The sequence below is a fragment of the Schistocerca nitens genome, chromosome 11 (assembly GCF_023898315.1).
Source record: "Schistocerca nitens isolate TAMUIC-IGC-003100 chromosome 11, iqSchNite1.1, whole genome shotgun sequence".
Classification (NCBI taxonomy): Eukaryota; Metazoa; Arthropoda; class Insecta; order Orthoptera; family Acrididae; genus Schistocerca; species Schistocerca nitens.
The window spans coordinates 29,749,201-29,774,797 of NC_064624.1; the positions used below are offsets into that span (position 1 = coordinate 29,749,201).

The 25,597-nt window shown below is 45.7% G+C and overlaps 1 protein-coding gene across 5 annotated transcripts in view; it reads left to right on the forward strand.

Annotated features, from left to right (window-relative positions):
* Positions 1-12,284, forward strand: part of LOC126213407 (zinc finger protein 676-like) — a 99,057-nt gene extending 86,773 nt beyond the window's left edge. For 4 of the 5 annotated variants that reach the window (XM_049941134.1, XM_049941132.1, XM_049941133.1 and 1 more), the window contains one exon: positions 8,222-12,284. In XM_049941134.1, coding sequence (XP_049797091.1) covers positions 8,222-9,797 — 1,576 coding nt within the window. In that variant the 3' untranslated portion in view covers positions 9,798-12,284. The remainder of the gene's footprint in view (positions 1-8,221) is intronic. The other variant, XM_049941136.1, reaches the window with a different exon arrangement.
* The last annotated feature ends 13,313 nt before the right edge of the window (positions 12,285-25,597 follow it).

Consider the following 25,597-nt stretch of genomic DNA (forward strand, 5'->3'; position numbering starts at 1 on the left):
GAGCAGATGCGCAAAACTATAGACCTATATCTCTGACGTTGATCTGTTGTAGAATTTTAGAACATGTTTTTTGCTCGGGTATCATGTCGTTTTTGGAAACCCAGAATCTACTCTTCAGGAATCAACATGGATTCCGGAAACAGCGATCGTGTGAGACCCAACTCGCTTTATTTGTTCATGAGACCCAGAAAATATTAGATACAGGCTCCCAGGTAGACGCTATTTTCCTTGACTTCCGGAAGGCGTTCGATACAGTTCCGCACTGTCACCTGATAAACAAAGTAAGAGCCTGCGGAATATCAGATCAGCTGTGTGGCTGGATTGAAGAGTTTTTAGAAAACAGAACACAGCATGTTGTTATCAATGGAGAGACGTCTACAGACGTTAAAGTAACCTCTGGCGTGCCACGGGGGAGTTTTATGGGACCATTGCTTTTCACAATATATGTAAATGACCCAGTAGATAGTGTCGGAAGTTCCATGCGGCTTTTCGCAGATGATGCTGTAGTATACAGAGAAGTTCTGGCATTAGAAAATTGTAGTGAAATTCAGGAAGATCTGCAGCGGATAGGCACTTGGTGCAGGGAGCGGCAACTGACCCTTAACTTAGACAAATGTAATCTATTGCGAATACATAGAAAAAAAGGATCCTTCATGATTATATGATAGCGGAACAAACACTGGTAGCAGTTACTTCTGTAAAATATCTGGGAGTATGCGTGCGGAACGATTTGATGTGGAATGATCATATAAAATTATTTGTTGGTAAGGCGGGGACCAGGTTGAGATTCATTGGGAGACTCCTTAGAAAATGTAGTCCATCAACAAAGGAGGTGGCTTACAAAACACTCGTTCGCCCTATACTTGAGTATTGCGCATCAGTGTGGGATCCGTACCAGATCGGGTTGACGGAGGAGATAGAAAAGATCCAAAGAAGAGTGGCGCGTTTCGTCACAGGGTTATTTGGTAACTGTGATAGTGTTACGGAGATGTTTAGCAAACTCAAGAGGCACACTCTGCAAGAGAGGCACTCTGCATCGCGGTGTAGCTTCCTCGCCAGGTTTCGAGAGGGTGCGTTTCTGGATGAGGTGTCGAATATATTGCTTCCCCCTACTTATACCTCCCGAGGAGATCACGAATGTAAAATTAGAGATTCGAGGGCGCACGGAGGTTTTCAGACAGTCGTTCCTCCCGCGAACCATACACGACTGGAACAGAAAAGGGAGGTAATGACAGTGGCAAGTAAAGTGCCCTCCGCCAAACACCGTGGGGTGGCTTGCGGAGTATAAATGTAGATGTAAATATAGAATGCATAGGAATTAGTCTTACGAATAAATTAAATCATAACATCCTTATAGATAATGCTCTGGAGAAAGCAAACCAAAGACTGATTTCTTGGGACACCACTTGGAAAACGTAACGGGTCTACTAAAGAAACGGCGTACACTATGCTTATCTCTTAAGTAGTACTGCAGTGTCCCCCCCTGTCCCCCCCCTCTGTCCCCCCCCTCTGTCCCCCCCTCTATCCCCCCCCTCTGTCCCCCCCTCTGTCCCCCCCTCTGTCCCCCCCTCTGTCCCCCCCTCTGTCCCCCCCCTCTGTCCCCCCCCCCTCTGTCCCGTCCCCCCTCTGTCCCGTCCCCCCTCTGTCCCGTCCCCCCTCTGTCCCGTCCCCCCTCTGTCCCGTCCCCCCTCTGTCCCGTCCCCCCTCTGTCCCGTCCCCCCTCTGTCCCGTCCCCCCTCTGTCCCGTCCCCCCTCTGTCCCGTCCCCCCTCTGTCCCGTCCCCCCTCTGTCCCGTCCCCCCTCTGTCCCGTCCCCCCTCTGTCCCGTCCCCCCTCTGTCCCGTCCCCCCTCTGTCCCGTCCCCCCTCTGTCCCGTCCCCCCTCTGTCCCGTCCCCCCTCTGTCCCGTCCCCCCTCTGTCCCGTCCCCCCTCTGTCCCGTCCCCCCTCTGTCCCGTCCCCCCTCTGTCCCGTCCCCCCTCTGTCCCGTCCCCCCTCTGTCCCGTCCCCCCTCTGTCCCGTCCCCCCTCTGTCCCGTCCCCCCTCTGTCCCGTCCCCCCTCTGTCCCGTCCCCCCTCTGTCCCGTCCCCCCTCTGTCCCGTCCCCCCTCTGTCCCGTCCCCCCTCTGTCCCGTCCCCCCTCTGTCCCGTCCCCCCTCTGTCCCGTCCCCCCTCTGTCCCGTCCCCCCTCTGTCCCGTCCCCCCTCTGTCCCGTCCCCCCTCTGTCCCGTCCCCCCTCTGTCCCGTCCCCCCTCTGTCCCGTCCCCCCTCTGTCCCGTCCCCCCTCTGTCCCGTCCCCCCTCTGTCCCGTCCCCCCTCTGTCCCGTCCCCCCTCTGTCCCGTCACCCCTCTGTCCCGTCACCCCTCTGTCCCGTCACCCCTCTGTCCCGTCACCCCTCTGTCCCGTCACCCCTCTGTCCCGTCACCCCTCTGTCCCGTCACCCCTCTGTCCCGTCACCCCTCTGTCCCGTCACCCCTCTGTCCCGTCACCCCTCTGTCCCGTCACCCCTCTGTCCCGTCACCCCTCTGTCCCGTCACCCCTCTGTCCCGTCACCCCTCTGTCCCGTCACCCCTCTGTCCCGTCACCCCTCTGTCCCGTCACCCCTCTGTCCCGTCACCCCTCTGTCCCGTCACCCCTCTGTCCCGTCACCCCTCTGTCCCGTCACCCCTCTGTCCCGTCACCCCTCTGTCCCGTCACCCCTCTGTCCCGTCACCCCTCTGTCCCGTCACCCCTCTGTCCCGTCACCCCTCTGTCCCGTCACCCCTCTGTCCCGTCACCCCTCTGTCCCGTCACCCCTCTGTCCCGTCACCCCTCTGTCCCGTCACCCCTCTGTCCCGTCACCCCTCTGTCCCGTCACCCCTCTGTCCCGTCACCCCTCTGTCCCGTCACCCCTCTGTCCCGTCACCCCTCTGTCCCGTCACCCCTCTGTCCCGTCACCCCTCTGTCCCGTCACCCCTCTGTCCCGTCACCCCTCTGTCCCGTCACCCCTCTGTCCCGTCACCCCTCTGTCCCGTCACCCCTCTGTCCCGTCACCCCTCTGTCCCGTCACCCCTCTGTCCCGTCACCCCTCTGTCCCGTCACCCCTCTGTCCCGTCACCCCTCTGTCCCGTCACCCCTCTGTCCCGTCACCCCTCTGTCCCGTCACCCCTCTGTCCCGTCACCCCTCTGTCCCGTCACCCCTCTGTCCCGTCACCCCTCTGTCCCGTCACCCCTCTGTCCCGTCACCCCTCTGTCCCGTCACCCCTCTGTCCCGTCACCCCTCTGTCCCGTCACCCCTCTGTCCCGTCACCCCTCTGTCCCGTCACCCCTCTGTCCCGTCACCCCTCTGTCCCGTCACCCCTCTGTCCCGTCACCCCTCTGTCCCGTCACCCCTCTGTCCCGTCACCCCTCTGTCCCGTCACCCCTCTGTCCCGTCACCCCTCTGTCCCGTCACCCCTCTGTCCCGTCACCCCTCTGTCCCGTCACCCCTCTGTCCCGTCACCCCTCTGTCCCGTCACCCCTCTGTCCCGTCACCCCTCTGTCCCGTCACCCCTCTGTCCCGTCACCCCTCTGTCCCGTCACCCCTCTGTCCCGTCACCCCTCTGTCCCGTCACCCCTCTGTCCCGTCACCCCTCTGTCCCGTCACCCCTCTGTCCCGTCACCCCTCTGTCCCGTCACCCCTCTGTCCCGTCACCCCTCTGTCCCGTCACCCCTCTGTCCCGTCACCCCTCTGTCCCGTCACCCCTCTGTCCCGTCACCCCTCTGTCCCGTCACCCCTCTGTCCCGTCACCCCTCTGTCCCGTCACCCCTCTGTCCCGTCACCCCTCTGTCCCGTCACCCCTCTGTCCCGTCACCCCTCTGTCCCGTCACCCCTCTGTCCCGTCACCCCTCTGTCCCGTCACCCCTCTGTCCCGTCACCCCTCTGTCCCGTCACCCCTCTGTCCCGTCACCCCTCTGTCCCGTCACCCCTCTGTCCCGTCACCCCTCTGTCCCGTCACCCCTCTGTCCCGTCACCCCTCTGTCCCGTCACCCCTCTGTCCCGTCACCCCTCTGTCCCGTCACCCCTCTGTCCCGTCACCCCTCTGTCCCGTCACCCCTCTGTCCCGTCACCCCTCTGTCCCGTCACCCCTCTGTCCCGTCACCCCTCTGTCCCGTCACCCCTCTGTCCCGTCACCCCTCTGTCCCGTCACCCCTCTGTCCCGTCACCCCTCTGTCCCGTCACCCCTCTGTCCCGTCACCCCTCTGTCCCGTCACCCCTCTGTCCCGTCACCCCTCTGTCCCGTCACCCCTCTGTCCCGTCACCCCTCTGTCCCGTCACCCCTCTGTCCCGTCACCCCTCTGTCCCGTCACCCCTCTGTCCCGTCACCCCTCTGTCCCGTCACCCCTCTGTCCCGTCACCCCTCTGTCCCGTCACCCCTCTGTCCCGTCACCCCTCTGTCCCGTCACCCCTCTGTCCCGTCACCCCTCTGTCCCGTCACCCCTCTGTCCCGTCACCCCTCTGTCCCGTCACCCCTCTGTCCCGTCACCCCTCTGTCCCGTCACCCCTCTGTCCCGTCACCCCTCTGTCCCGTCACCCCTCTGTCCCGTCACCCCTCTGTCCCGTCACCCCTCTGTCCCGTCACCCCTCTGTCCCGTCACCCCTCTGTCCCGTCACCCCTCTGTCCCGTCACCCCTCTGTCCCGTCACCCCTCTGTCCCGTCACCCCTCTGTCCCGTCCCCCCTCTGTCCCGTCCCCCCTCTGTCCCGTCCCCCCTCTGTCCCGTCCCCCCTCTGTCCCGTCCCCCCTCTGTCCCGTCCCCCCTCTGTCCCGTCCCCCCTCTGTCCCGTCCCCCCTCTGTCCCGTCCCCCCTCTGTCCCGTCCCCCCTCTGTCCCGTCCCCCCTCTGTCCCGTCCCCCCTCTGTCCCGTCCCCCCTCTGTCCCGTCCCCCCTCTGTCCCGTCCCCCCTCTGTCCCGTCCCCCCTCTGTCCCGTCCCCCCTCTGTCCCGTCCCCCCTCTGTCCCGTCCCCCCTCTGTCCCGTCCCCCCTCTGTCCCGTCCCCCCTCTGTCCCGTCCCCCCTCTGTCCCGTCCCCCCTCTGTCCCGTCCCCCCTCTGTCCCGTCCCCCCTCTGTCCCGCCAACCCTCTGTCCCGTCCCCCCTCTGTCCCGCCAACCCTGTGCCGCCCCCTCTGTCCCGCCCCCCCTCTGCCCCGCCCCCTCTGTCCCCCCTCTGACCCGCCCCCCCTCTGACCCGCCCCCCCTCTGACCCGCCCCCCCTCTGACCCGCCCCCCTCTGACCCGCCCCCACCCTCTGACCCGCCCCCCACCCTCTGACCCGCCCCCCACCCTCTGTCCCGCCCCCACCCTCTGTCCCGCCCCCACCCTCTGTCCCGCCCCCACCCTCTGTCCCGCCCCCACCCTCTGTCCCGCCCCCACCCTCTGTCCCGCCCCCACCCTCTGTCCCGCCCCCACCCTCTGTCCCGCCCCCACCCTCTGTCCCGCCCCCACCCTCTGTCCCGCCCCCACCCTCTGTCCCGCCCCCACCCTCTGTCCCGCCCCCACCCTCTGTCCCGCCCCCACCCTCTGTCCCGCCCCCACCCTCTGTCCCGCCCCCACCCTCTGTCCCGCCCCCACCCTCTGTCCCGCCCCCACCCTCTGTCCCGCCCCCACCCTCTGTCCCGCCCCCACCCTCTGTCCCGCCCCCACCCTCTGTCCCGCCCCCACCCTCTGTCCCGCCCCCACCCTCTGTCCCGCCCCCACCCTCTGTCCCGCCCCCACCCTCTGTCCCGCCCCCACCCTCTGTCCCGCCCCCACCCTCTGTCCCGCCCCCACCCTCTGTCCCGCCCCCACCCTCTGTCCCGCCCCCACCCTCTGTCCCGCCCCCACCCTCTGTCCCGCCCCCACCCTCTGTCCCGCCCCCACCCTCTGTCCCGCCCCCACCCTCTGTCCCGCCCCCACCCTCTGTCCCGCCCCCACCCTCTGTCCCGCCCCCACCCTCTGTCCCGCCCCCACCCTCTGTCCCGCCCCCACCCTCTGTCCCGCCCCCACCCTCTGTCCCGCCCCCACCCTCCGTCCCGCCCCCACCTCTGTCGCGCCCCCCCTCTGTCGCGCCCCCTAATCCTGGCATCAAATGCATTTACAATATTTCCGTAGTAGGTGGATCCAGTTGTAATATTTTCATGGTAACGGAAGAAACGACTTGCAAACATTGGCGGACATTCACACTTTTCCTGTGGATTACACTGGATGCAGGCCTTTAGGGGGGGGTAGTCTTTGGGAGCATACTAGCATATATATGCAATGGCACTTCGCAACTAGCCTCGGCCAAATGACCAAGTAAAAGTTGACGAAGTCCCATTAGTCCCCCGGCCCCACTAGTTACATGATGGAGGGGTACTGGAGTAGGTAGATGGAATGTAAGAAACGGTTTTTGTTCATAGTGACAGCTGTTAGGTTTGAGAATTGAGAGAACAAGGGAAGGAAAAAGCAGAGGTCACAGCTGTAGTGCCAAACATTTCAGCAAATGTGTAAACCATCAGCAGTGTTACTGTTCAGGCTGTAGTGTGTGTTGATAAAATAAACTGTGCACTTCCATCATCACTGCATGAGTAGTTCATGAATGTACCTGCTACAAAAAATGTTGTGCGGTAAAGATTAAGGATATGACACAAGTACCCAGTACCTACACAACACTTACATGGAGGTCTCTAAAACAATTCATAAATAATTAACATCAAAATTTATGTATTGTTGAAGTTTTGCAGAAATTCTGTTTCTTATTCTGGTTTGTTTATGCCAATAGCATAAAATTTTAATTGTAAATTTTATTTCTACTACTTTAAGAAATAGAAAGGTATTTGTTTGAAACCTCACTTGCATACTTTTTGATTTCTTTCTTCATTATTTATATTGTGTTACTTCACTTCCATATGTATGAAAATACATGTTGTAACTAATTGAGTTAAAAAAAAAGTTACAATATTTAGTGATGCAGTTGTCAACTTCTAGAATCTGGCACAGTGGTACTAGTTACGTTAAAAACTGATTTGATCCCAATTAAGAGTTTAGAAACAATCGAAATTTACCAGATACGATGCCAAACAGAACTTTATACCAAACGCAATGCAAAAAAGTTAAAAGTTACAGTTAGAACAAAAGAAAACACTGGAGCATGCATGCCTTCAGTAGTTTGTGATCTGTCATGTGCAACGTGATGCACGTACTAGGGAACTGAAAGGCATCACAGTTCTAATCTGTGGGAAAGGGTTTAATTGCATGTGGAATTATGGGACCCAGATACTATAGGGGTAGCTCATGCATCAGCTATTATCATCAGCTATTATCACTGCCACTCTATATGTAGTGTCAGCCTGCAGTGTTTAATGGGTGATGTCGCTTTTGTGTGTGTGTGTGTGTGTGTGTGTGTGTGTGTGTGTGTCCCCTTCAGTCATTCATGTTCTGCAGTAAAAAATTTTCAAATGGCTCACTGCAAAAATATACTGGCAAATGTACAACCATTTCCATCTTTTCACACAGTATTTCCATTTGTGCAAGGTTTCATATAAGTTGCAGTGCCAAAAACACAGTCTGATTAAATCCATCTGCAATTGTCATTCACATTCATTCATCAGTATGCAATTTTTTTCCATACTCATGTGACATTGAATATTGTTCATGAACAGTCATTATCCATCTGATTAACATCCATACAAGATACCTAATCAAAATATTTATGCTTGCACTAGTTCTTGACTCATTGGGAATCAAACAAAAACAATCTGTTTACTAGGTGAAATAAATATATCATTTCTAAAGTTGAAAGTGTTTGCCAGACACAGCAAAGCCATTTACAGAGCTAAGGTAATAGAAGAGGAACATTGAAAAATTATTTCTCTTAATTAAATCTTTTTCAATTAAAACATGTAACTGAAAATTTTCTTGATACAATTAATAAATGCGTGTAGACTATTAATTTGTAGCACTGTATTTTAAAAAGATTGTAACACTTGAAAGTGAATATTTTTTTAGTTCGCATCTAAAAATTTCAAATCATATTGGCAGTGACTCATATTAATCATTATTTTTACCTCATCTGTTCCTTCCTTCTGGTGGAATATTATAATTTTAAATCACTAAGAGTTACTATATATGTAAGTCCTTATGCACTTTTATGAATTCTCACTTATAGTACTGGATTTATGGACACCTAAATATTGTTTCATTGTTGTATGTATTTCAATATTTAACATTATCCTCATTACTCTTCAGATTGACTCAGTGTACTAGTGGGAGCTGTGGCATACCATGTGAAGAAACTTGTCAGCATAGACTGGTCCAGGATGAGTTGGTGATAGACATGAAGTCAACACACGAGTTTGGTACCAATACAGAAGATACGACTGTTGATAAGAACTGCTCAGTTGCCACGCGATGTAACTGTAGTACGAGGGAAAAGGAGTTACATGTATATAGCTGTAATTTCTGCCAACAGAGCTTTCCATCAAAATACAGATTCATAAAGCATGTGTTTAAGCACATTGAAGGCACGCAACCACCTTCGTATGTTTGTAAGTGGTGTGGTGAAGTATTTCACAGTAATGTTAGTTTGAAAAAACATTTGAGAATGAGTGAGAGTTATCATGTCTTAATTGCTGGAAACCGTAAAAAATATGGCTCTAGTGAAGAGCATCAAAGCAGTATCTTCTCAGATAGTGAGCCAGAAGTTTCTATCGCAGAATACAACGAGCTGAATTCGTACAAGGGAACATGGAAAGCTGCTAGTGACATAAGTAACACACACATGACAAATAATACCGAGGAAACAAATCATTATGGATCGTTATCTACAACTGTTAATGTCAGATCACAGGGTGATCTACTTACTGCAAACAGAATCCACAAATGTGATATTTGTGGCAAACATTTTGCTGGTGCAGGCAATCTCAAGAAACATGGATTAATTCACACTAGAAAAAAACCTCACAAATGTAAGATGTGTGGGAAATCTTTTGCTTTCCCAAGTGATCTGAAGAAACATGTATTAATTCACACTGGAAAGAAACCTCATAAATGTGAGCTTTGTGGACAATCTTTTGCCAGGAGCAGCACTCTCATTAGACATACATTAATTCACATTGGAAATAAATCCCACAAATGTGAGCTTTGTGGACAATCTTTTGCCAGGAGAAGCACTCTCAATAGACATACAATAATTCACAGTGGAAATAAATCCCACAAATGCGAGATTTGTGCGAAATCTTTTGCGAGGGCAGACTATCTCGAAAGTCATACATTAATTCACACTGGAAAAAAATCCCACAAATGCGAGATTTGTGGGAAATCTTTTGCCAGCACAAGTAAACTCAAGGCACACACATTAATTCACACTGGAAAGAAACCTCATAAATGTGAGATTTGTGGGAAATCTTTTGCTATCTCAAGTGATCTCAAGAATCATGTATTCCTTCACACTGGAAAGAAACCTCATAAATGTGAGCTTTGTGGACAATCTTTTGCCAGGAGAAGCACTCTCAATAGACATTCATTAATTCACACTGGAAAGAAATCCTACAAATGGGAGATTTGTGCGGGGGCAGGCGATCTCAAAAGTCACACATTAATTCACACTGGAAAGAAACCTCATAAATGTGAGATTTGTGGGAAATCTTTTGCTTTCTCAAGCAATCTCAAGAAACATGTATTACTTCACACTGGTAATAAACCTCATAAATGTGAGATTTGTGACAAATCATTTGCCCTCTCACATTATCTCAAGAAACATGTATTAATTCACACCGGAAAGAAACCTCAAAATTTTAGAGATTCGTGCGAAATCTTTTGCTAGGGCAGGCAATCTCAAGACACACAGTTTACACACACCAGGAAGAGACCCCACAAAAGTTATGTTTGTGGCAAATCATTCTTAGATCAGCTGATCTCAAGATAATTGCATTAGGACACATTGGAAGGGGACCTCATAAATGTGATACCTTTGACAAAAGTTTCACTCAGTTGGGCACTCAAGATACATCAGAAAGAAACTACAAGCAAGGGTTAGTTTTTTGTAAGTAGGTTTTCCTGGTTGATGCCGTCAGGGCGTGTAAAATAATGGATGAAGCAAGGGGAGAATAAATTGTAATGCCCGTGAAATAACGTACAAATGTGGTATAATTGTGGAACAATGTATACTATAGAGTGGTAACAGATAATGTGACAATATAAAAATCCATATCTGCTGCTTGAGATGGCAAGAAATTGTATTACTAAATACTCGAGAAACATGACTCAAATGTGTTTTTGTCAATAACACTGCTGTTTTTTTCCTATAGCTCTTGAGACAAGTAAATTGTGTATTGTGATGAATCCCTATGTTTGTCAGTAATTGTAAGTACCATGCAATATTCAGTATAAGGCCAAGGATATGTGATGACTTGCTGCTTATTATTCCAAACATAGTCATCATGTAGTACTTAAAACTGTGCATTTTAGAAACGATGACCTCAAAAAGATATTCATGGCACTTCCTTCACAAAGGATAGTAAACTCAACACTGGAGAAACATGGTTATGGGAATTATTTTAGTCAGGTATGTTTTCTCAAGAGATCTGTATGGGAAATGAATAGTGTGTACATTTATATTCTGTTAGTACTAATCCTGTATTAGTAAGAGTAACGACAAATATTGCTACCTGCTTAATAGCATGTTTGTTCACCTTTAGAACACAATACTTCGACAGTTCTACACGATATGGACTTGGCATGTCATTTATGTGTTTCTGGATGTATGTTGTACCAGTTGCATTCGACACGTTCAGATCAGGTACATGGTGTGGTCAAGATGTTAGGTACCATACTACTAAGGCAACTGTAGAGTCGTTCTGCATATGTGACATGGGCAGTTATCCTGCTGGAAGATGCCTTCACCATGGGAGAGCATATCAGGCATGAAGGAATCTATGCAGTAGCAATAACTCACATAGTCGGCAACTGTCATGATGCCTTCAATTACTACCAGATGTCCCAAAGGAGCCCGAGTGACTGTCCGCATAGCATAATGGGCCCTCCACCTGGTGCCATTTGCCTAGATGATAGCATATCTGGATGTGGCAACTTACCGGGTGTAACAGGAAATGTCACACGTCCTGACAGTTGGCAGTTGACATTAGCATTGACCTTCATTCCAGCATCAACGATCCCTTGCCCACTGCAGTTGCAATTGAACATTTTTGTGGAGCCCCATGTTCAACAATATACATTCATTTGTGGGTTCAAAAACTTCTATGGCTGTTCAAGCATTAGATACGACACATATTGCCACATGTCAACCTTCACAGAGCAGGAAGCCTCTGACCTGCATGATTTGAAATGGATAGGTGTATTACATGTTTTCATAAGGTTATCGATTTATCATCTTTCAGCCCCTTTCCACAGATGTTCACAAAAGTAGCATAGATCCAGCCTACCAGCTTCACCATTTTGAGGTGCTTGTTCCCAATAACAATGCCACTGTAACCTGCCCTTTGCTAAAGTCACTTATGTCATTGGATTTACATGTCTGTGACCCATCTAATTGGTAGAACAATTCCTTGTTAATTTCTGGTCTGCTTATATACTTGTAATCTGCTTATTGCATCATGTACGTACAACATGTGGCATTCATACTCCTTGCAGGCAGTATTCATGACATTTTTGCTCACCATGCATCTCTACATGAATGGGTCAGATGCTAAAATGTGTAATCTAATAAATTCATTGTTCTTGGTTGCCATTTACACCAGTGCACAATAGCTATATATTTTTTGTTTTACAAAGCTCTGTACATGATTGAGAGATAATGAAGATAGGTCTTATGCACCAAAGCTCTTAATTATTTTTTCAGCATTCAATACCAAGTAAGTTCTACACAAAATTAAATAGGTAAACAAACATTAGGTCTTACAATTTGATTCCAATTATTCGTATACACAATAACAACACTTTGGAGAGCTCAGAACGTGAGTACTAAATATTTTTTGCGTTTTATTCAAAATTGTTTCCAATGTGGATACTTTCCTTACTTTGTGTAAATAAACATGACGTTTTTGGAAATCTGTATTCATGCTTTCTTTTTAATTTCAGAACGATTGTTTTTATTTCCGATTTCTGACCTGTTTGTTATTGGCGAAAGTGGTTTAGTATGTCAGCCACAGTTGAAACAACTGGAGATAGTTATAATTGATTGGCACTGTTCTGTTTTGCTACACTTCAGCTGTGACACTTTGTAGTGATGTGATTACATTTTATTCCATCTTTCTCATGATAGGACATCCACAACTGCTGTATAGATTATTCATAATAGGCATCATCCTTATACCATTGTATTAGATATTATTTTCCAATAAAAGGAAAGAAAAGCCATGTTTCTGGACAATAGACTTATATTCCGATGAATCTGAAAATACACTACTAAGTGTGGTGAGTATGCATATTATGAATGTCTAAGAAAAACATTAAAATTTGTAGTAACATGTTTCAAAAGGTACACAATATGGACTGAATATCTATTTGTGTGAGCTGAAGATGGTTCATGTAGCATTTGTCTGGTACACGAGATGTAAGCAGAAAATGAACATATTCAGTGGTTGTGTGGGAATCTAGGCAAAGAACTGAGTCTATGTAAACACAATAGATACCCATAAATTAAGAGTGTAACAGCACCTAATAAAATCATAACCTAAGCTTATCATGACAGAATAAACTATTGTACAAGAATGGTCAAGGATAAGTCAATTTTAGGATGTGGATTCAATACAAAAGGAGGTTTAGCTCAATAATATTTATAAGATTCATTATTTTTCCTATAATCTCTGCAGTTTGTAGTACAAAAGTTAAAATTGCAAAGTTATTGAAGGATACATTATAAACTGATAATATAGGCATAATAAACTAATCTCCTTAAGACAACTATTACACTATCATTGTTTTATTCAATCTTATTTCATGTACTTAATTGATATTGATTCTTAAGTAATATGTCATTGGTTTGGTCCTTAGCTAAGTGGAATGTAATGCTCTCACATGTTGCAAAATGACAAAATTATACAATAGAAACAAACTAATACATATCAGCATCCCATCTCCTAATGCTTAGTTGTAAACGAGCCATGACTGAATTGTGCCAGGATCCAAAATCCACTTAAGTATAAAATTACCCAACAGCTGCTGCTCGTGCACCACATGATCTGAATGGTTCACAATATCTTTGATTACATATGATCCATATAACCATTGTGAGGACAACTACAGTGACTGGAAGAGAGATGACACTGGGTCAACCACTCTTTATAGGTATTCCAGCTTACTCCTCTGTGATGTGTGTCAATGGTAACTTGCAATTTTCCCAAACTAGTATTCATGAGTGGTTTGTAGAAAGTGTGTGTGTGTGTGTGTGTGTGTGTGTGTGTGTGTGTGTGTGTGTGTAGGCAGGCTGTTGGTTGGGTGCCACCACAAAAGGTGTTTCAGGCAAATTAGCAGAAAAGTTCAAAGCTGTAGTGTGTGTAAGTTAAATGATCAGATAACCTAATGGTGGGTGTGATACGTATGTAATACGAATGTTGAATAAAAGTCTACCATCAGAGAAACTCAATAAGTCTGAAGTGTTAATGCATGGTCACAGCAGAGAACTACTGCTATAGTTGACTGTGCTATCAAATACGGCAATCTGTTCCCAATGGACCTAAATAAAAATTTGTGCATTGTCTCAACAGTGCGAGAGCAAGGGAATTGTTTAGTTTCCTCTAACATCAATGCAGTTTCACATTTAACGACACTAGTGCAGAGTAATAAAGTAGGATGCTTGTAATAATTAGTGTTAATGCACAGTTGAATCTCGAACTACATGACAATCTGATGGACACCCCTTGCAAACAAACAGGACGTCCGTTTGCCAAACATGGCGTTCATAATTAGGTACACAGGTGACAGGGAAAGAGAAGGTGATAACACTCAAATCGGCAACTGGTGTAAGTTACAGACAGGGATATCTGTATATTTAACACATCTATAGATGATGACAGTTGTACAATAGCAGCAGTGCAATAATACGGCAAGGTTGACACCTACATGGAGTACATCATTTGCATGTGTACTGATGCATGAAATGAAGTATTAGTTATGGTTTGCTGGAAGGTTTCAGTGGGCACTAAGTTAGGGCTGAGTCTCTCTTGCAGTCTTGGCTGAATGGCAGTGTGCAGGGTATTAACTTGCAACTGTTGCGTGCGTGTTACACAGCAAGATCTGTAAGGCTTTGGTTACTTCCAAAGTAGCAGTCAGTTTGCACAGTTCCGTATGTATTAAGTCACGCTGGGTCGTGTTTTTATGTTCCTTATATTGCAGTATTAGCACAGTGGCTGTATTATGAATTTGTCAGTTGGTAGCCAAAAGGTTGTCTTCAGTGTGATTGAGCTGCCCATGCCAGCATACTAGGATTTCGTGGTACAGCATAACAAAGAATGAAGCTCGCAGGAGCTTTATCACAGCAATCAGCATCAGTCCGAGCTGGGATACCAAATTTGTTTTCAGCACAGCTGGACTTCCATTAAAACCAAACTCGCATAGCATTGTGGAGTGGTACTGTGACTGGTTGTTCACAGGATGAACAGTGTCTGTAATTCAGTGAAGGAGAATTAAATAGGAGTGAAAATACAGAGATGGTAGTAGATATTGTCTGGTTGTTTCTGCTTACATACTGCAAGAGTTCACTCATGTAGAGGCAATTGCAACGGAGTACAAAGGTTCAATGGCTTTGCAGTCAATCTATAGCCTGGCACAGGTGCTAGTTATCTTGAAACTTTGCATAAGTTTGTCGTTTATTATTCCTTCGAAAAAATAGTGATGGTTTAAGTGGGGCTGAATGTCGAGAGGACTGAATACACAGCCAATTGTTTTTGGCATGCTGTTAGAAAGAACACAAGACGTTATAGCCTGGTATATTTCAGAATTAGGTCAACATTTGGCCAAAGTGTGTGATTTAATGTAGTTGTGCTAATTCTATACTTTGTTAGGAAACCAAATGTGAGTTTCTATCCCCACTTTCCTGAAAATCTAGTGAGAATGAAACCACATTCTGGAACTGTCCATTATGTAAACTGGCATGAATATGAAGATGTTAGATTTAGGACAAGAATGTCAAAATGGGAGGCAGTAGACCTACCCAGTAGTGATAACTTCCTTGGTGAGCTATGGGAAAGAATAGAGGGCTTAGCTATAAACCAGCTTCAATTGTCTGTAACGAAATTAAAGTTGAGAGTATTCGTTACATTTATAATTGTAATGAATTAAAATATAATGGATGGTGCAATAAGGATAGGTGAACTAGGAAGGGAATCATAATCAACTGTCTAGGCTCATGATGTTTCAAGCAAACTGGCATGTTGTGCCCCACACAGCTGAAAACGGGTGTCCACAATAGTCAATTTTTGAAAAGGACTGTAGTCTTGTGACTGTTGAGGGACCTAACTGGTCCATACCAGTCCTAATTAAATTAGGTGATAAATACAGATGGCAGAACATGACAATATGAATTGGAAAACAGAAATACATAACAGGAAAAGAGGTAACATCATGCACTACAATTACTGAAACTTAGATTTAATCATAGAGAGAAGCAAAAGGAAGGGCAGGAGCTTGTTGCTAGATGAATCAGACGTTTTTCGTCATCTCATCAGCCTATCAAGGTGTAATGAACCTATGAGTGGTAGGAATCGAAGTGAGTGTGCTCCTGGCATACACGATTTGTGTCGTGAAGCCATAGATTATTCTGCTGCTATAAAAGTATGTCAAAGCTAAAGGTGGGAAAGGAAGATGAAATGAGCAGAAACGCCTATAGATACGTGAGATAAGTGAGTTTAAAGAGGGTAAGCATTTAAAGTTTTTCTCAGTGATGCAGTGCTGGCAAGTAGTACATTAACTTTTTAGGTGTGTAAGGCACTGGGGTGGGTCCAACGGTATAGCTATTTAGAGTTTACTACGTGTGAATGCAAAATGTGGTACGTATCAGTGGAAATGAAAGGATCACAAAATTAACCTGTATCAGTAATGTATCCAGATACACAGATATTTTGGTTAGTGACAGATGGCGAAGCACAGAGCAGTTGAACAGTTTGTATGAAGCATTCTAAATCTTTCCATAAACGGAATTGTGATCATCAGATGAGTTTGCATTTACGTCATCAAAATAGCAGAGCCTAACTGGCAGGTAAAACACTTTACTGGAGGGACAAATGCACAAAATTGTGGGTTAGTGAGTATTTAATTAGAGTATGAGCGTAATTGATAACATTGGTGGTGGCCACATTGGTAAAAAGACTTCATTGTTCATATTTCTTCTTGAAGCAGTGAGCAAGGCTGAAATTGGTGTGATGCTAGGTGCATCAGCCAGGAACTGCTTGGGAGATGTGGTTCTGTTCTGCTGAATGCCTCATTTTATTCGATGGAGGAAGTAGATAATGTCCGAGGTCCCTTGCACAATGGCGTCCAGTAATGTAGGACAAGTGTTCATAAGCATCAAATGGAGGTTCCATTATTATAAAAATATAGATCAGTGTTCAAACTGGAAACAATGTGAAACATTATTGCCTGTGTATACATAGTATTCAAAGCAGTGTAATGGTAGGTGAAACATTGAGTCAAAATAACACAGTAGTGTAGGAATTAGATAGTTACGCACTCAGGGAACACACTGTTAATTGTCTAAGAGCGAACGTTGTGTTTCATAGATATTTGTGTTGGGTGTGAGTGAGTGGAGCCACTACAACCCTAATTGAGGTACTGTAGTTCTCAGTGTGCAAATAGGTTACGCATGTTTTTGTGTGACATCAAGATGACTGATGGTAGAATGGACCATAGTACAAAGACGAATCAGAAATAAGTGACATGACTAGACAAGGGTCTCTTTGATCGCTAATCGCTCCATGTTACGCCCCTGGAGGAACCAGAAGGCCAAACAACATCCTCCTGTCTCATCTGCGTGGGGTAGATGTTGAAAGACACTAACTGCCCGTCTAGCGAGTCCCATTGGTTCCTGTCACACACAAATTGTTGAGCAGTTAATGATATGGAATAAACAGGAGGGCTGTACATCGAGCAAGGCATGTCACATTTCTCACACTATATCGTTGTTTAATGGTCTTACATCCTTACGTTAAATGTAAGTGGTTGTAAGAGAAAGCAGTGCTATTATCTTTCAGATTATGATGCACACAGGATGCAGTTCTAAACTAGATGGAATCACCTTTGTGGGTGTTGCAATTGAAACATACCATACGAATATTTTAAAAGAATGATCAAGGTTCCAGATAGTTCTTTTAGAGAGTGGTAAGTCCATAATTAACAGGGCATACATCTAATTTGTAAACCAACTATATTCCAATTGCCAAGATATATGAGCCAAGATGATGTGAATAAATCATATATAGAATTAGTGGGGGCCAAGACGAAGTGCTTAGCGATATTCCTGTCACTGCTCAAACACTTACTGTTTGACAACTGATGTGCCAAATCATTCCTCTAGAAAATAACACTGGCTCCTTGCTTAACTAACCAATTGAGAGACGGCACATACCAGGCAGTAAATCTCTGGGGAATAGCTAAAGCGGACACTGCAGCAAGGCAGTAGTGAAAACTCTGTAGTATTGGCTGGAATAGTGAAACGGAACTACGAATGCTATGGTACTAGGAGAGTGACATGGGCAAGATTAGCTCAGACATGTCCCTTCTTAACGGAAGAAGGATAACAGAACTGATTCGGGGACATGGTAGCAGGGACAGGAATAACAGGGAAGGTTAAGAAGCTAACTGCAATGATATGTGACTACAGAATTTCTCCAGACTGTTCGTCACGCATTAGCAGTAGTGTAAGAAATCATGTCATTGAAAAGTTGTCCCTATTCCTCCTTGTTTTCTGAGAATGAGAACCAATGACTCTACATGGATTTTTTAGCAGATTGTCAGGTTAAAAGAGGCTAGCATAATCTTCAGCATAACGAGCCAGCACTATTGGACTAACGGCAAAATGGTACAAGCATGGATCCATGCATAAATTTATTCATATCTGCGGGGTTGACTCTACATGGATTTTTTAGCAGATTGTCAGGTTAAAAGAGGCTAGCATAATCTTCAGCATAACGAGCCAGCACTATTGGACTAACGGCAAAATGGTACAAGCATGGATCCATGCATAAATTTATTCATATCTGCGGGGTTGTATCAAAATTATGTCCACTTGGACGTTAACCATTTGTAATACAGGCAAATACCACCAGGTCTTGTGGGAACAACTAGTTTTAATTTTGACTAGACATCTGAATAGTGGTAGATGCAGTAGAAGCGCAACTACAATTAAGAAATACTACTATATTACTTGGCCAGAGTACACGCAGTGTAGTTCACGATACCACAAGTGGATGGAGAGATAAAATACATCACTGTAGTGCACGTAATAAGTAAGTTTTCCCTGGAGGATATTAAATCACAATTACTGTGTTACCCATAAAAGAAAGATATAAAATCATTATTGCATAAGAATGATGCACATTGACTGATCAAGAGTATTTCAAATGAAATATTGTGTTGAAGCTTAAAGGAAGATAATCTACCACATACTAGTACCTACCACTGATTCCCTATATTTTTAACATGCTGGATTTAGGGTCTCGACATGTAACAGTATCTTCTGACAATGGACTTACCTATGATGTTAAGGACTTCACATTTGAAGTCTATTGTAAATTAGGTGGAAAATCGAGGAAAGTGTAGTTTTTGAAGGAGTAATACATTTCCTATAATGGCATATGGCCAAATTCGTAACCATAAATCGCTTGTTTCACCAGATCAATCCACGTGAGCCATGATACATTCCACCACTTATTACGAAGACGAGGACTTACTCTTGTTGTGTTATCCATTACATACAAAGAATATAGATTATGTGATGTGCAAAGATGCTGCCAAACAGCAACGTATGCCACACTATATGCATGCATTGGCCTGACTACCAGTAAAATATTGCAGAGCGAGTTATTCTTTGTCTACAAAAGGCTAACACAACTTCCAGATAATATTGTTTTATACAACATAAATTCCCACTAGTGTATACTACGAGAGTCTTGGGTAAATTCAAATAGCTGTGGTTCGCATATTTTAGGCGAGTGTGTCAAGTACATGATCTCTGTAGGTTACTCATTGCATGAATTAGTCTTTACTGTTAACTTAAAACACTTGATATAGAGGTCCTTTGGTTGTTGCAAATTTGGTTCCTATTGTTGTTGTGGCCTTCAGTCCTGAGACTGGTTTGATGCAGTTCTCCATGCTACCCTATCCTGTGCAAGTTTCTTCATCTCCCAGTACCTACTGCAACCTACATCATTCTGAATCTCCTTAGTGTATTCATCTCTTGGTCTCCCTCTACGTTTTTACCCTCCACGCCACCCTCCAATACTAAATTGATGATCCGTCAATGTCTCAGAACATGTCCTACCAACCGATCCCTTCTTCTAGTCAAGTTGTGCCACAAGCTCCTCTTCTCCCCAATTCTAATCAATACCTCCTCATTAGTTATGTGATCTAACCATCTAATCTTCAGCATTCTTCTGTAGCACCACATTTCGAAAGCTTGTATTCTCTTCCTGTCCAAACTATTTATCGTCCATGTTTCACTTCCATATGGCTGCACTCCATACGAATACTTTCAAAAACGACTTCCTGACACTTAAATCTGTACTCGATGTTAACAAATTTCTCTTCGTCAGAAACGCTTTCCTTGCCATTGCCAGTCTACATTTTATATCTTCTCTACATCGACCATCATCAGTTATTTTGCTCCCCAAATAGCAAAACTCCTTTACTACTTTAAGTGTCTCATTTCCTAATCTAATTCCCTCAGCATCGCCCGACTAAATTCGACTACATTACTTTATCCTCGTTTTGCTTTTGTTGATGTTCATCTTATATCCTCCTTTCAAGACAGTGTCCATTCTGTTCAACTGCTCTTCCAAGTCCTTTGCTGTGCTTGACAGAATTACAATGTCAGCGGCGAACCTCAACATTTTTATTTCTTCTCCATGGATTTTTATACCTACTCCGAATTTTTCTTTTGTTTCCATTACTGCTTGCTCAACATCCAGATTGAATAACATTGGGGAGAGGTTACAACCCTGTCTCACTCCCTTCCCAACCACTGTTTCCCTTTCATGTCCCTCCACTCTTCTAACTGCCATCACGTTTCTGTACAAATTGTAAATAGGCTTTCGCTCCCTGTATTTTACCCTTGCCACCTTAAGAATTTAAAAGAGAGTATTCCAGTCAACATTGTCAAAAGCTTTCTCTAAGTCTACAAATGCTAGAAACGTAGGTTTGCCTTTCCTTAATCTTTCTTCTAAGAGAAGTCGTAAGGTCAGTATTGCCTCGCGTGTTACAATATTTCTATGGAATCCAAACCGATCTTCCCCGAGGTTGGCTTCTAACAGTTTTTCCATTCGTCTGTAAAGAATTCGTGTTAGTATTTTGCAGCTGTGACTTATTAACTGATAGTTCTGTAATTTTCACATGTCGACACCTGCTTTCTTTGGGATTGGAATTATTATATTCTTCTTGAAGTCTGAGGGTATTTCGCCTGTCTCATACATCTTGCTCACCAGATGGTAGAGTTTTGTCAGGACTGGCTCTGCCAAGGCCGTCAGTTGTGCTAATGGAATGTTGTCTACTCCCGAGGCCTTGTTTCGACTTAGGTCTTTCAGTTCTCTGTCAAACTCTTGACGCAGTATTGTATCTCCCATTTCATCTTCATCTACATACTCTTCCATTTCCATAATATTGTCCTCAAGTACATCGCCCTTGTATACACCCTCTATATACTCCTTCCACCTTTCTGCTTTCCCGTCTTTGGTTGGACCTTGGTTTCAATCTGAGCTCTTGATATCCATACAAGTGGTTCTCTTTTCTCCAAAGGTCTCTTTAATTTTCCTGTAGACAGTATCTATCTATCTTACCCCTAGTGAGATAAGCCTCTACATCCTTACATTTGTCCTTTAGCCATCCCTGCTTAGCCATTTTGCACTTCCTGTCAATCTCATTTTTGAGACGCTTGTATTCCTTTTTGCCTGCATCATTTACTGCATTTTTATATTTTCTTCTTTCATCAATTAAATTCAATATTTCTTCTGTTACCCAAGGGGTTCTACTAGCCCTCTTCTTTTTACCTACTTGATCATCTGCTGCCTTCACTATTTTATCGCTCAAAGCTACCCATTCTTCTTCTACTGTACTTCTTTCTCCCATTCCTGTCAATTGTTCCCTTATGCTCTCCCTGAAACACTGTACAACCTCTGGTTTAGTCAGTTTATCCAGGTCCCATCTTCACAAATTCCCAACTTTTTGCAGTTTCTTCAGTTTTAATCTACAGTTCATAACCAATAGATTGTGGTCAGAATCCACATCTGCCCCTGGAAATGTCTTACAATTTAAAACCTGGTTCTTAAATCTCTGTCTTACCATTATATAATCTATCTGATACCTTTTAGTATCTCCAGGATTCTTCCATGTATACAACCATCTTTTATGATTCTTGAACCAAGTGTTAGCTATGATTAAGTTATGCTCTGTGCAAAATTCTACCAGATGGCTTCCTCTTTCATTTCTTACCCCCAATCCACACTCACCTAATTTGTTTCCTTCTCTCCCTTTTCCTACTCTCTTATTCCAGTCACCCACGACTATTAAATTTTCGTCCCCCTTCACTACCTGAATAATTTTTTTATATCATCATACATTTCATCAATTTCTTCATCATCTGCAGAGCTAGTTGGCATATAAACTTGTACTATTGTAGTAGGCGTGGGCTTTGTGTCTGTCTTGGCCACAATAATGCGTTCACTGTGCTGTTTGTAGTAGTGTACCCGCACTCCTATTTTTTTATTCATTATTAAACCTACTCCTGGATTACCCCTATTTGATTTTGTATTTATAACCCAGTATTCACTTGACCAAAAGTCTTGTTCCTCCTGCCACCGAACTTCACTAATTCCCACTATATCTAACTTTAACCTATCCATTTCCCTTTTTAAATTTTCTATCCTACCTGCTCGATTAAGGGATCTGACATTCCACGCTCTGATCCGTAGAACACCAGTTTTCTTTCTCCTGATAACGACGTCCTCTTGATTATTCCCCGCCCGGAGAGCGAAATTTGGGTCTATTTTACCTCTGGAATATTTTACCCAAGAGGACGCCATCATCATTTAACCATACAGTAAAGCTGCATGCCCTCGGGAAAAATTACGGCTGTAGTTTCCCTTTGTTTTCAGCCGTTCGCAGTACCAGCACAGCATGGCCGTTTTGGTTATTGTTACAGGGTCAGATCAGTCAATCATCCAGACTGTTGCCCCCACAATTACTGAAAAGGCTGCGGCCTTTCTTCAGGAACCACACGTTTGTCTGGCCTCTCAACAGATACCCTTCCGTTGTGGTTGCACCTACGGTATGGCCATCCGTATCGCTGAGGCACGCAAGCCTCCCCACCAATGGTTAGGTCCATGGTTCATGGGGGGCGAGATTGGTTCCTAACTGTTATATAAATGAATGCACTTATCTCTTGTCTCTTCATGTATTTAATTAAGAACTTTACTTGCCTGTTGTGGACAAGAGAGCTATGAATTCTAAAGAAAATTTTGATAGTAAAGTGGAAATATGATAATAATTGAAAATTTGGTGTGTGTTTTTTTTCGTACGAAGCTCGGCAAAAGTAATATTTATTGCTGTAAAGAAAACATTTGAAGAAAATGGCTCTGAGCACTATGGGACTTAACTTCTGTGGTCATCAGTCCCCTAGAACTTAGAACTAATTAAACCTAACTAACCTAAGGACATCACACACATTCATGCCCGAGGCAGGATTCGTACCTGCGACTGTAGCAGTCGCGCGGTTCCAGACTGTAGCGCCTAGAACCGCTCGGCTATTCCGGCTGCCGAAAACATTTGATTAATAGCAACTACTGGAAAGACACTTTGTTACTTGACGTCTCCAATTATCTATTTCACTTCAACGCTGCTTGTGAGCTGGTCAAGTAAAACATTCTTCTACCTCAGAACTGTGATTTTCATCTTATAACAATGTAGTACTGATTAAACATCGGTTGCAATAGTGTAAATACGTTCGTAAAAATTCCGTTTCACATGACGTAGAATCTTTAGTGTACATAATGCAAAAATCACAGTTATTTTATGTATCACCACAGTGTGTTTCTCACTTAAAGGAACGTCTGAAGCTTTACTGAGCATCATAGTAACCTCCTGGTGATGTTGATAGTAGCCCCTCACATTACCTTTTAGTGGTACATTATTGTTATTAGAAGGCAACTGATCTCTCTAAACTCTTGTCCAGTGTGTAAGCAATTACTTCTGGTCATACTTTGATCATTTACACTATCACTGCTCTCGTCACTTTGCTGTTAATATGCAGTATTTTGTAATACAACAAGGTGCACTCCTATTTTAGAAAGTAGTTCTTGCAACTTCTTGCATAAAAAAAACTGCAAAAGAAAGATGGCAAAATTGGCCTCAACTGGAGACTGGTTCTACAGTATAGCACAATTCGTTTGCACTAGTCAACCAAAATGACTGCCTGAACGACAGAATTATTACTGACAATCACATCAATAAAATACATTTCTTCCCATAGTGAAATCACTCCTACCCAGAATAAAATACCACATGAAACTCGTTCAAACAAACAGTACCTCAATCCCATGACCTCTGGGCTTAAGCATGCTTATTTCTCAAGGCATACTGAGGATATGCTGACAGCAACTTGTCCTTTTTTCCTGCATTTCTGCATGATAGTACACGTGCCTTCTCATAAATTATTTTGAGCTGGAGGAAGTGACACTGTAGAGGGTGGCAGAGCTTGACCATGTTACAGCTGTAACCAGTTCTACCACTGTAACCACTGTATGGTCAGACAATGGATATCTGCACTAAGAGAAATCACTGGTATGATGGAATTAGGGGTTTCGTATTGAGGCATGAACTTCCTAGTCTTCCCTTTCTTAATAATGGGCTTACGAATCAAAAGTAGGTCCCTAGGTTTATACTGAGAAAGTACAGCCCCTTTGTTACGAGAGTTCATCTTGTTTCTGGGTAGCTTATATTTATTTTGCTTTATCTGCTTCCAGATAGCCTTGAGGTGACAACTTTTGCCAGATCTCCGACAGATTGGAGTTTATCATGTTCAAATGGGGAGCTCATAGGCCGCCCATCTATATCTAGTTGATTCATGTATATGACACAATTGGTTCAAATGGCTCTGAGCACTATGGGACTTAACTTCTAGGGTCATCAGTACCCCAGAACTTAGAACTACTTAAATCTAACTAACCTAAGGACATCACACACATCCATGCCTGAGGCAGGATTCGAACCTGCGACCGTAGCGGTCGCGCAGTTCCAGAGTGTAGCGCATAGAACCGCTTGGTGTATATGACTACACTCCTGGAAATGGAAAAAAGAACACATTGACACCGGTGTGTCAGACCCACCATACTTGCTCCGGACACTGCGAGATGGCTGTACAAGCAATGATCACACGCACGGCACAGCGGACACACCAGGACCCGCAGTGTTGGCCGTCGAATGGCGCTAGCTGCGCAGCATTTGTGCACCGCCGCCGTCAGTGTCAGCCAGTTTGCCGTGGCATACGGAGCTCCATGGCAGTCTTTAACACTGGTAGCATGCCGCGACAGCGTGGACGTGAACCGTATGTGCAGTTGACGGACTTTGAGCGAGGGCGTATAGTGGGCATGCGGGAGGCCGGGTGGACGTACCGCCGAATTGCTCAACACGTGGGGCGTGAGGTCTCCACAGTACATCGATGTTGTCGCCAGTGGTCGGTGGAAGGTGCACGTGCCCGTCGACCTGGGACCGGACCGCAGCGACGCACAGATGCACGCCAAGACCGTAGGATCCTACACAGTGCCGTAGGGGACCGCACCGCCACTTCCCAGCAAATTAGGGACACTGTTGCTCCTGGGGTATCGGCGAGGACCATTCGCAACCGTCTCCATGAAGCTGGACTACGGTCCCGCACACCGTTAGGCCGTCTTCCGCTCACGCCCCAACATCGTGCAGCCCGCCTCCAGTGGTGTCGCGACAGGCGTGAATGGAGGGACGAATGGAGACGTGTCGTCTTCAGCGATGAGAGTCGCTTCTGCCTTGGTGCCAATGATGGTCGTATGCGTGTTTGGCGCCGTGCAGGTGAGCGCCACAATCAGGACTGCATACGACCGAGGCACACAGAGCCAACACCTGGCATCATGGTGTGGGGAGCGATCTCCTACACTGGCCGTACACCACTGGTGATCGTCGAGGGGACACTGAATAGTGCACGGTACATCCAAACCGTCATCGAACCCATCGTTCTACCATTCCTAGACCGGCAAGGGAACTTGCTGTTCCAACAGGACAATGCACGTCCGCATGTATCCCGTGCCACCCAACGTGCTCTAGAAGGTGTAAGTCAACTACCCTGGCCAGCAAGATCTCCGGATCTGTCCCCCATTGAGCATGTTTGGGACTGGATGAAGTGTCGTCTCACGCGGTCTGCACGTCCAGCACGAA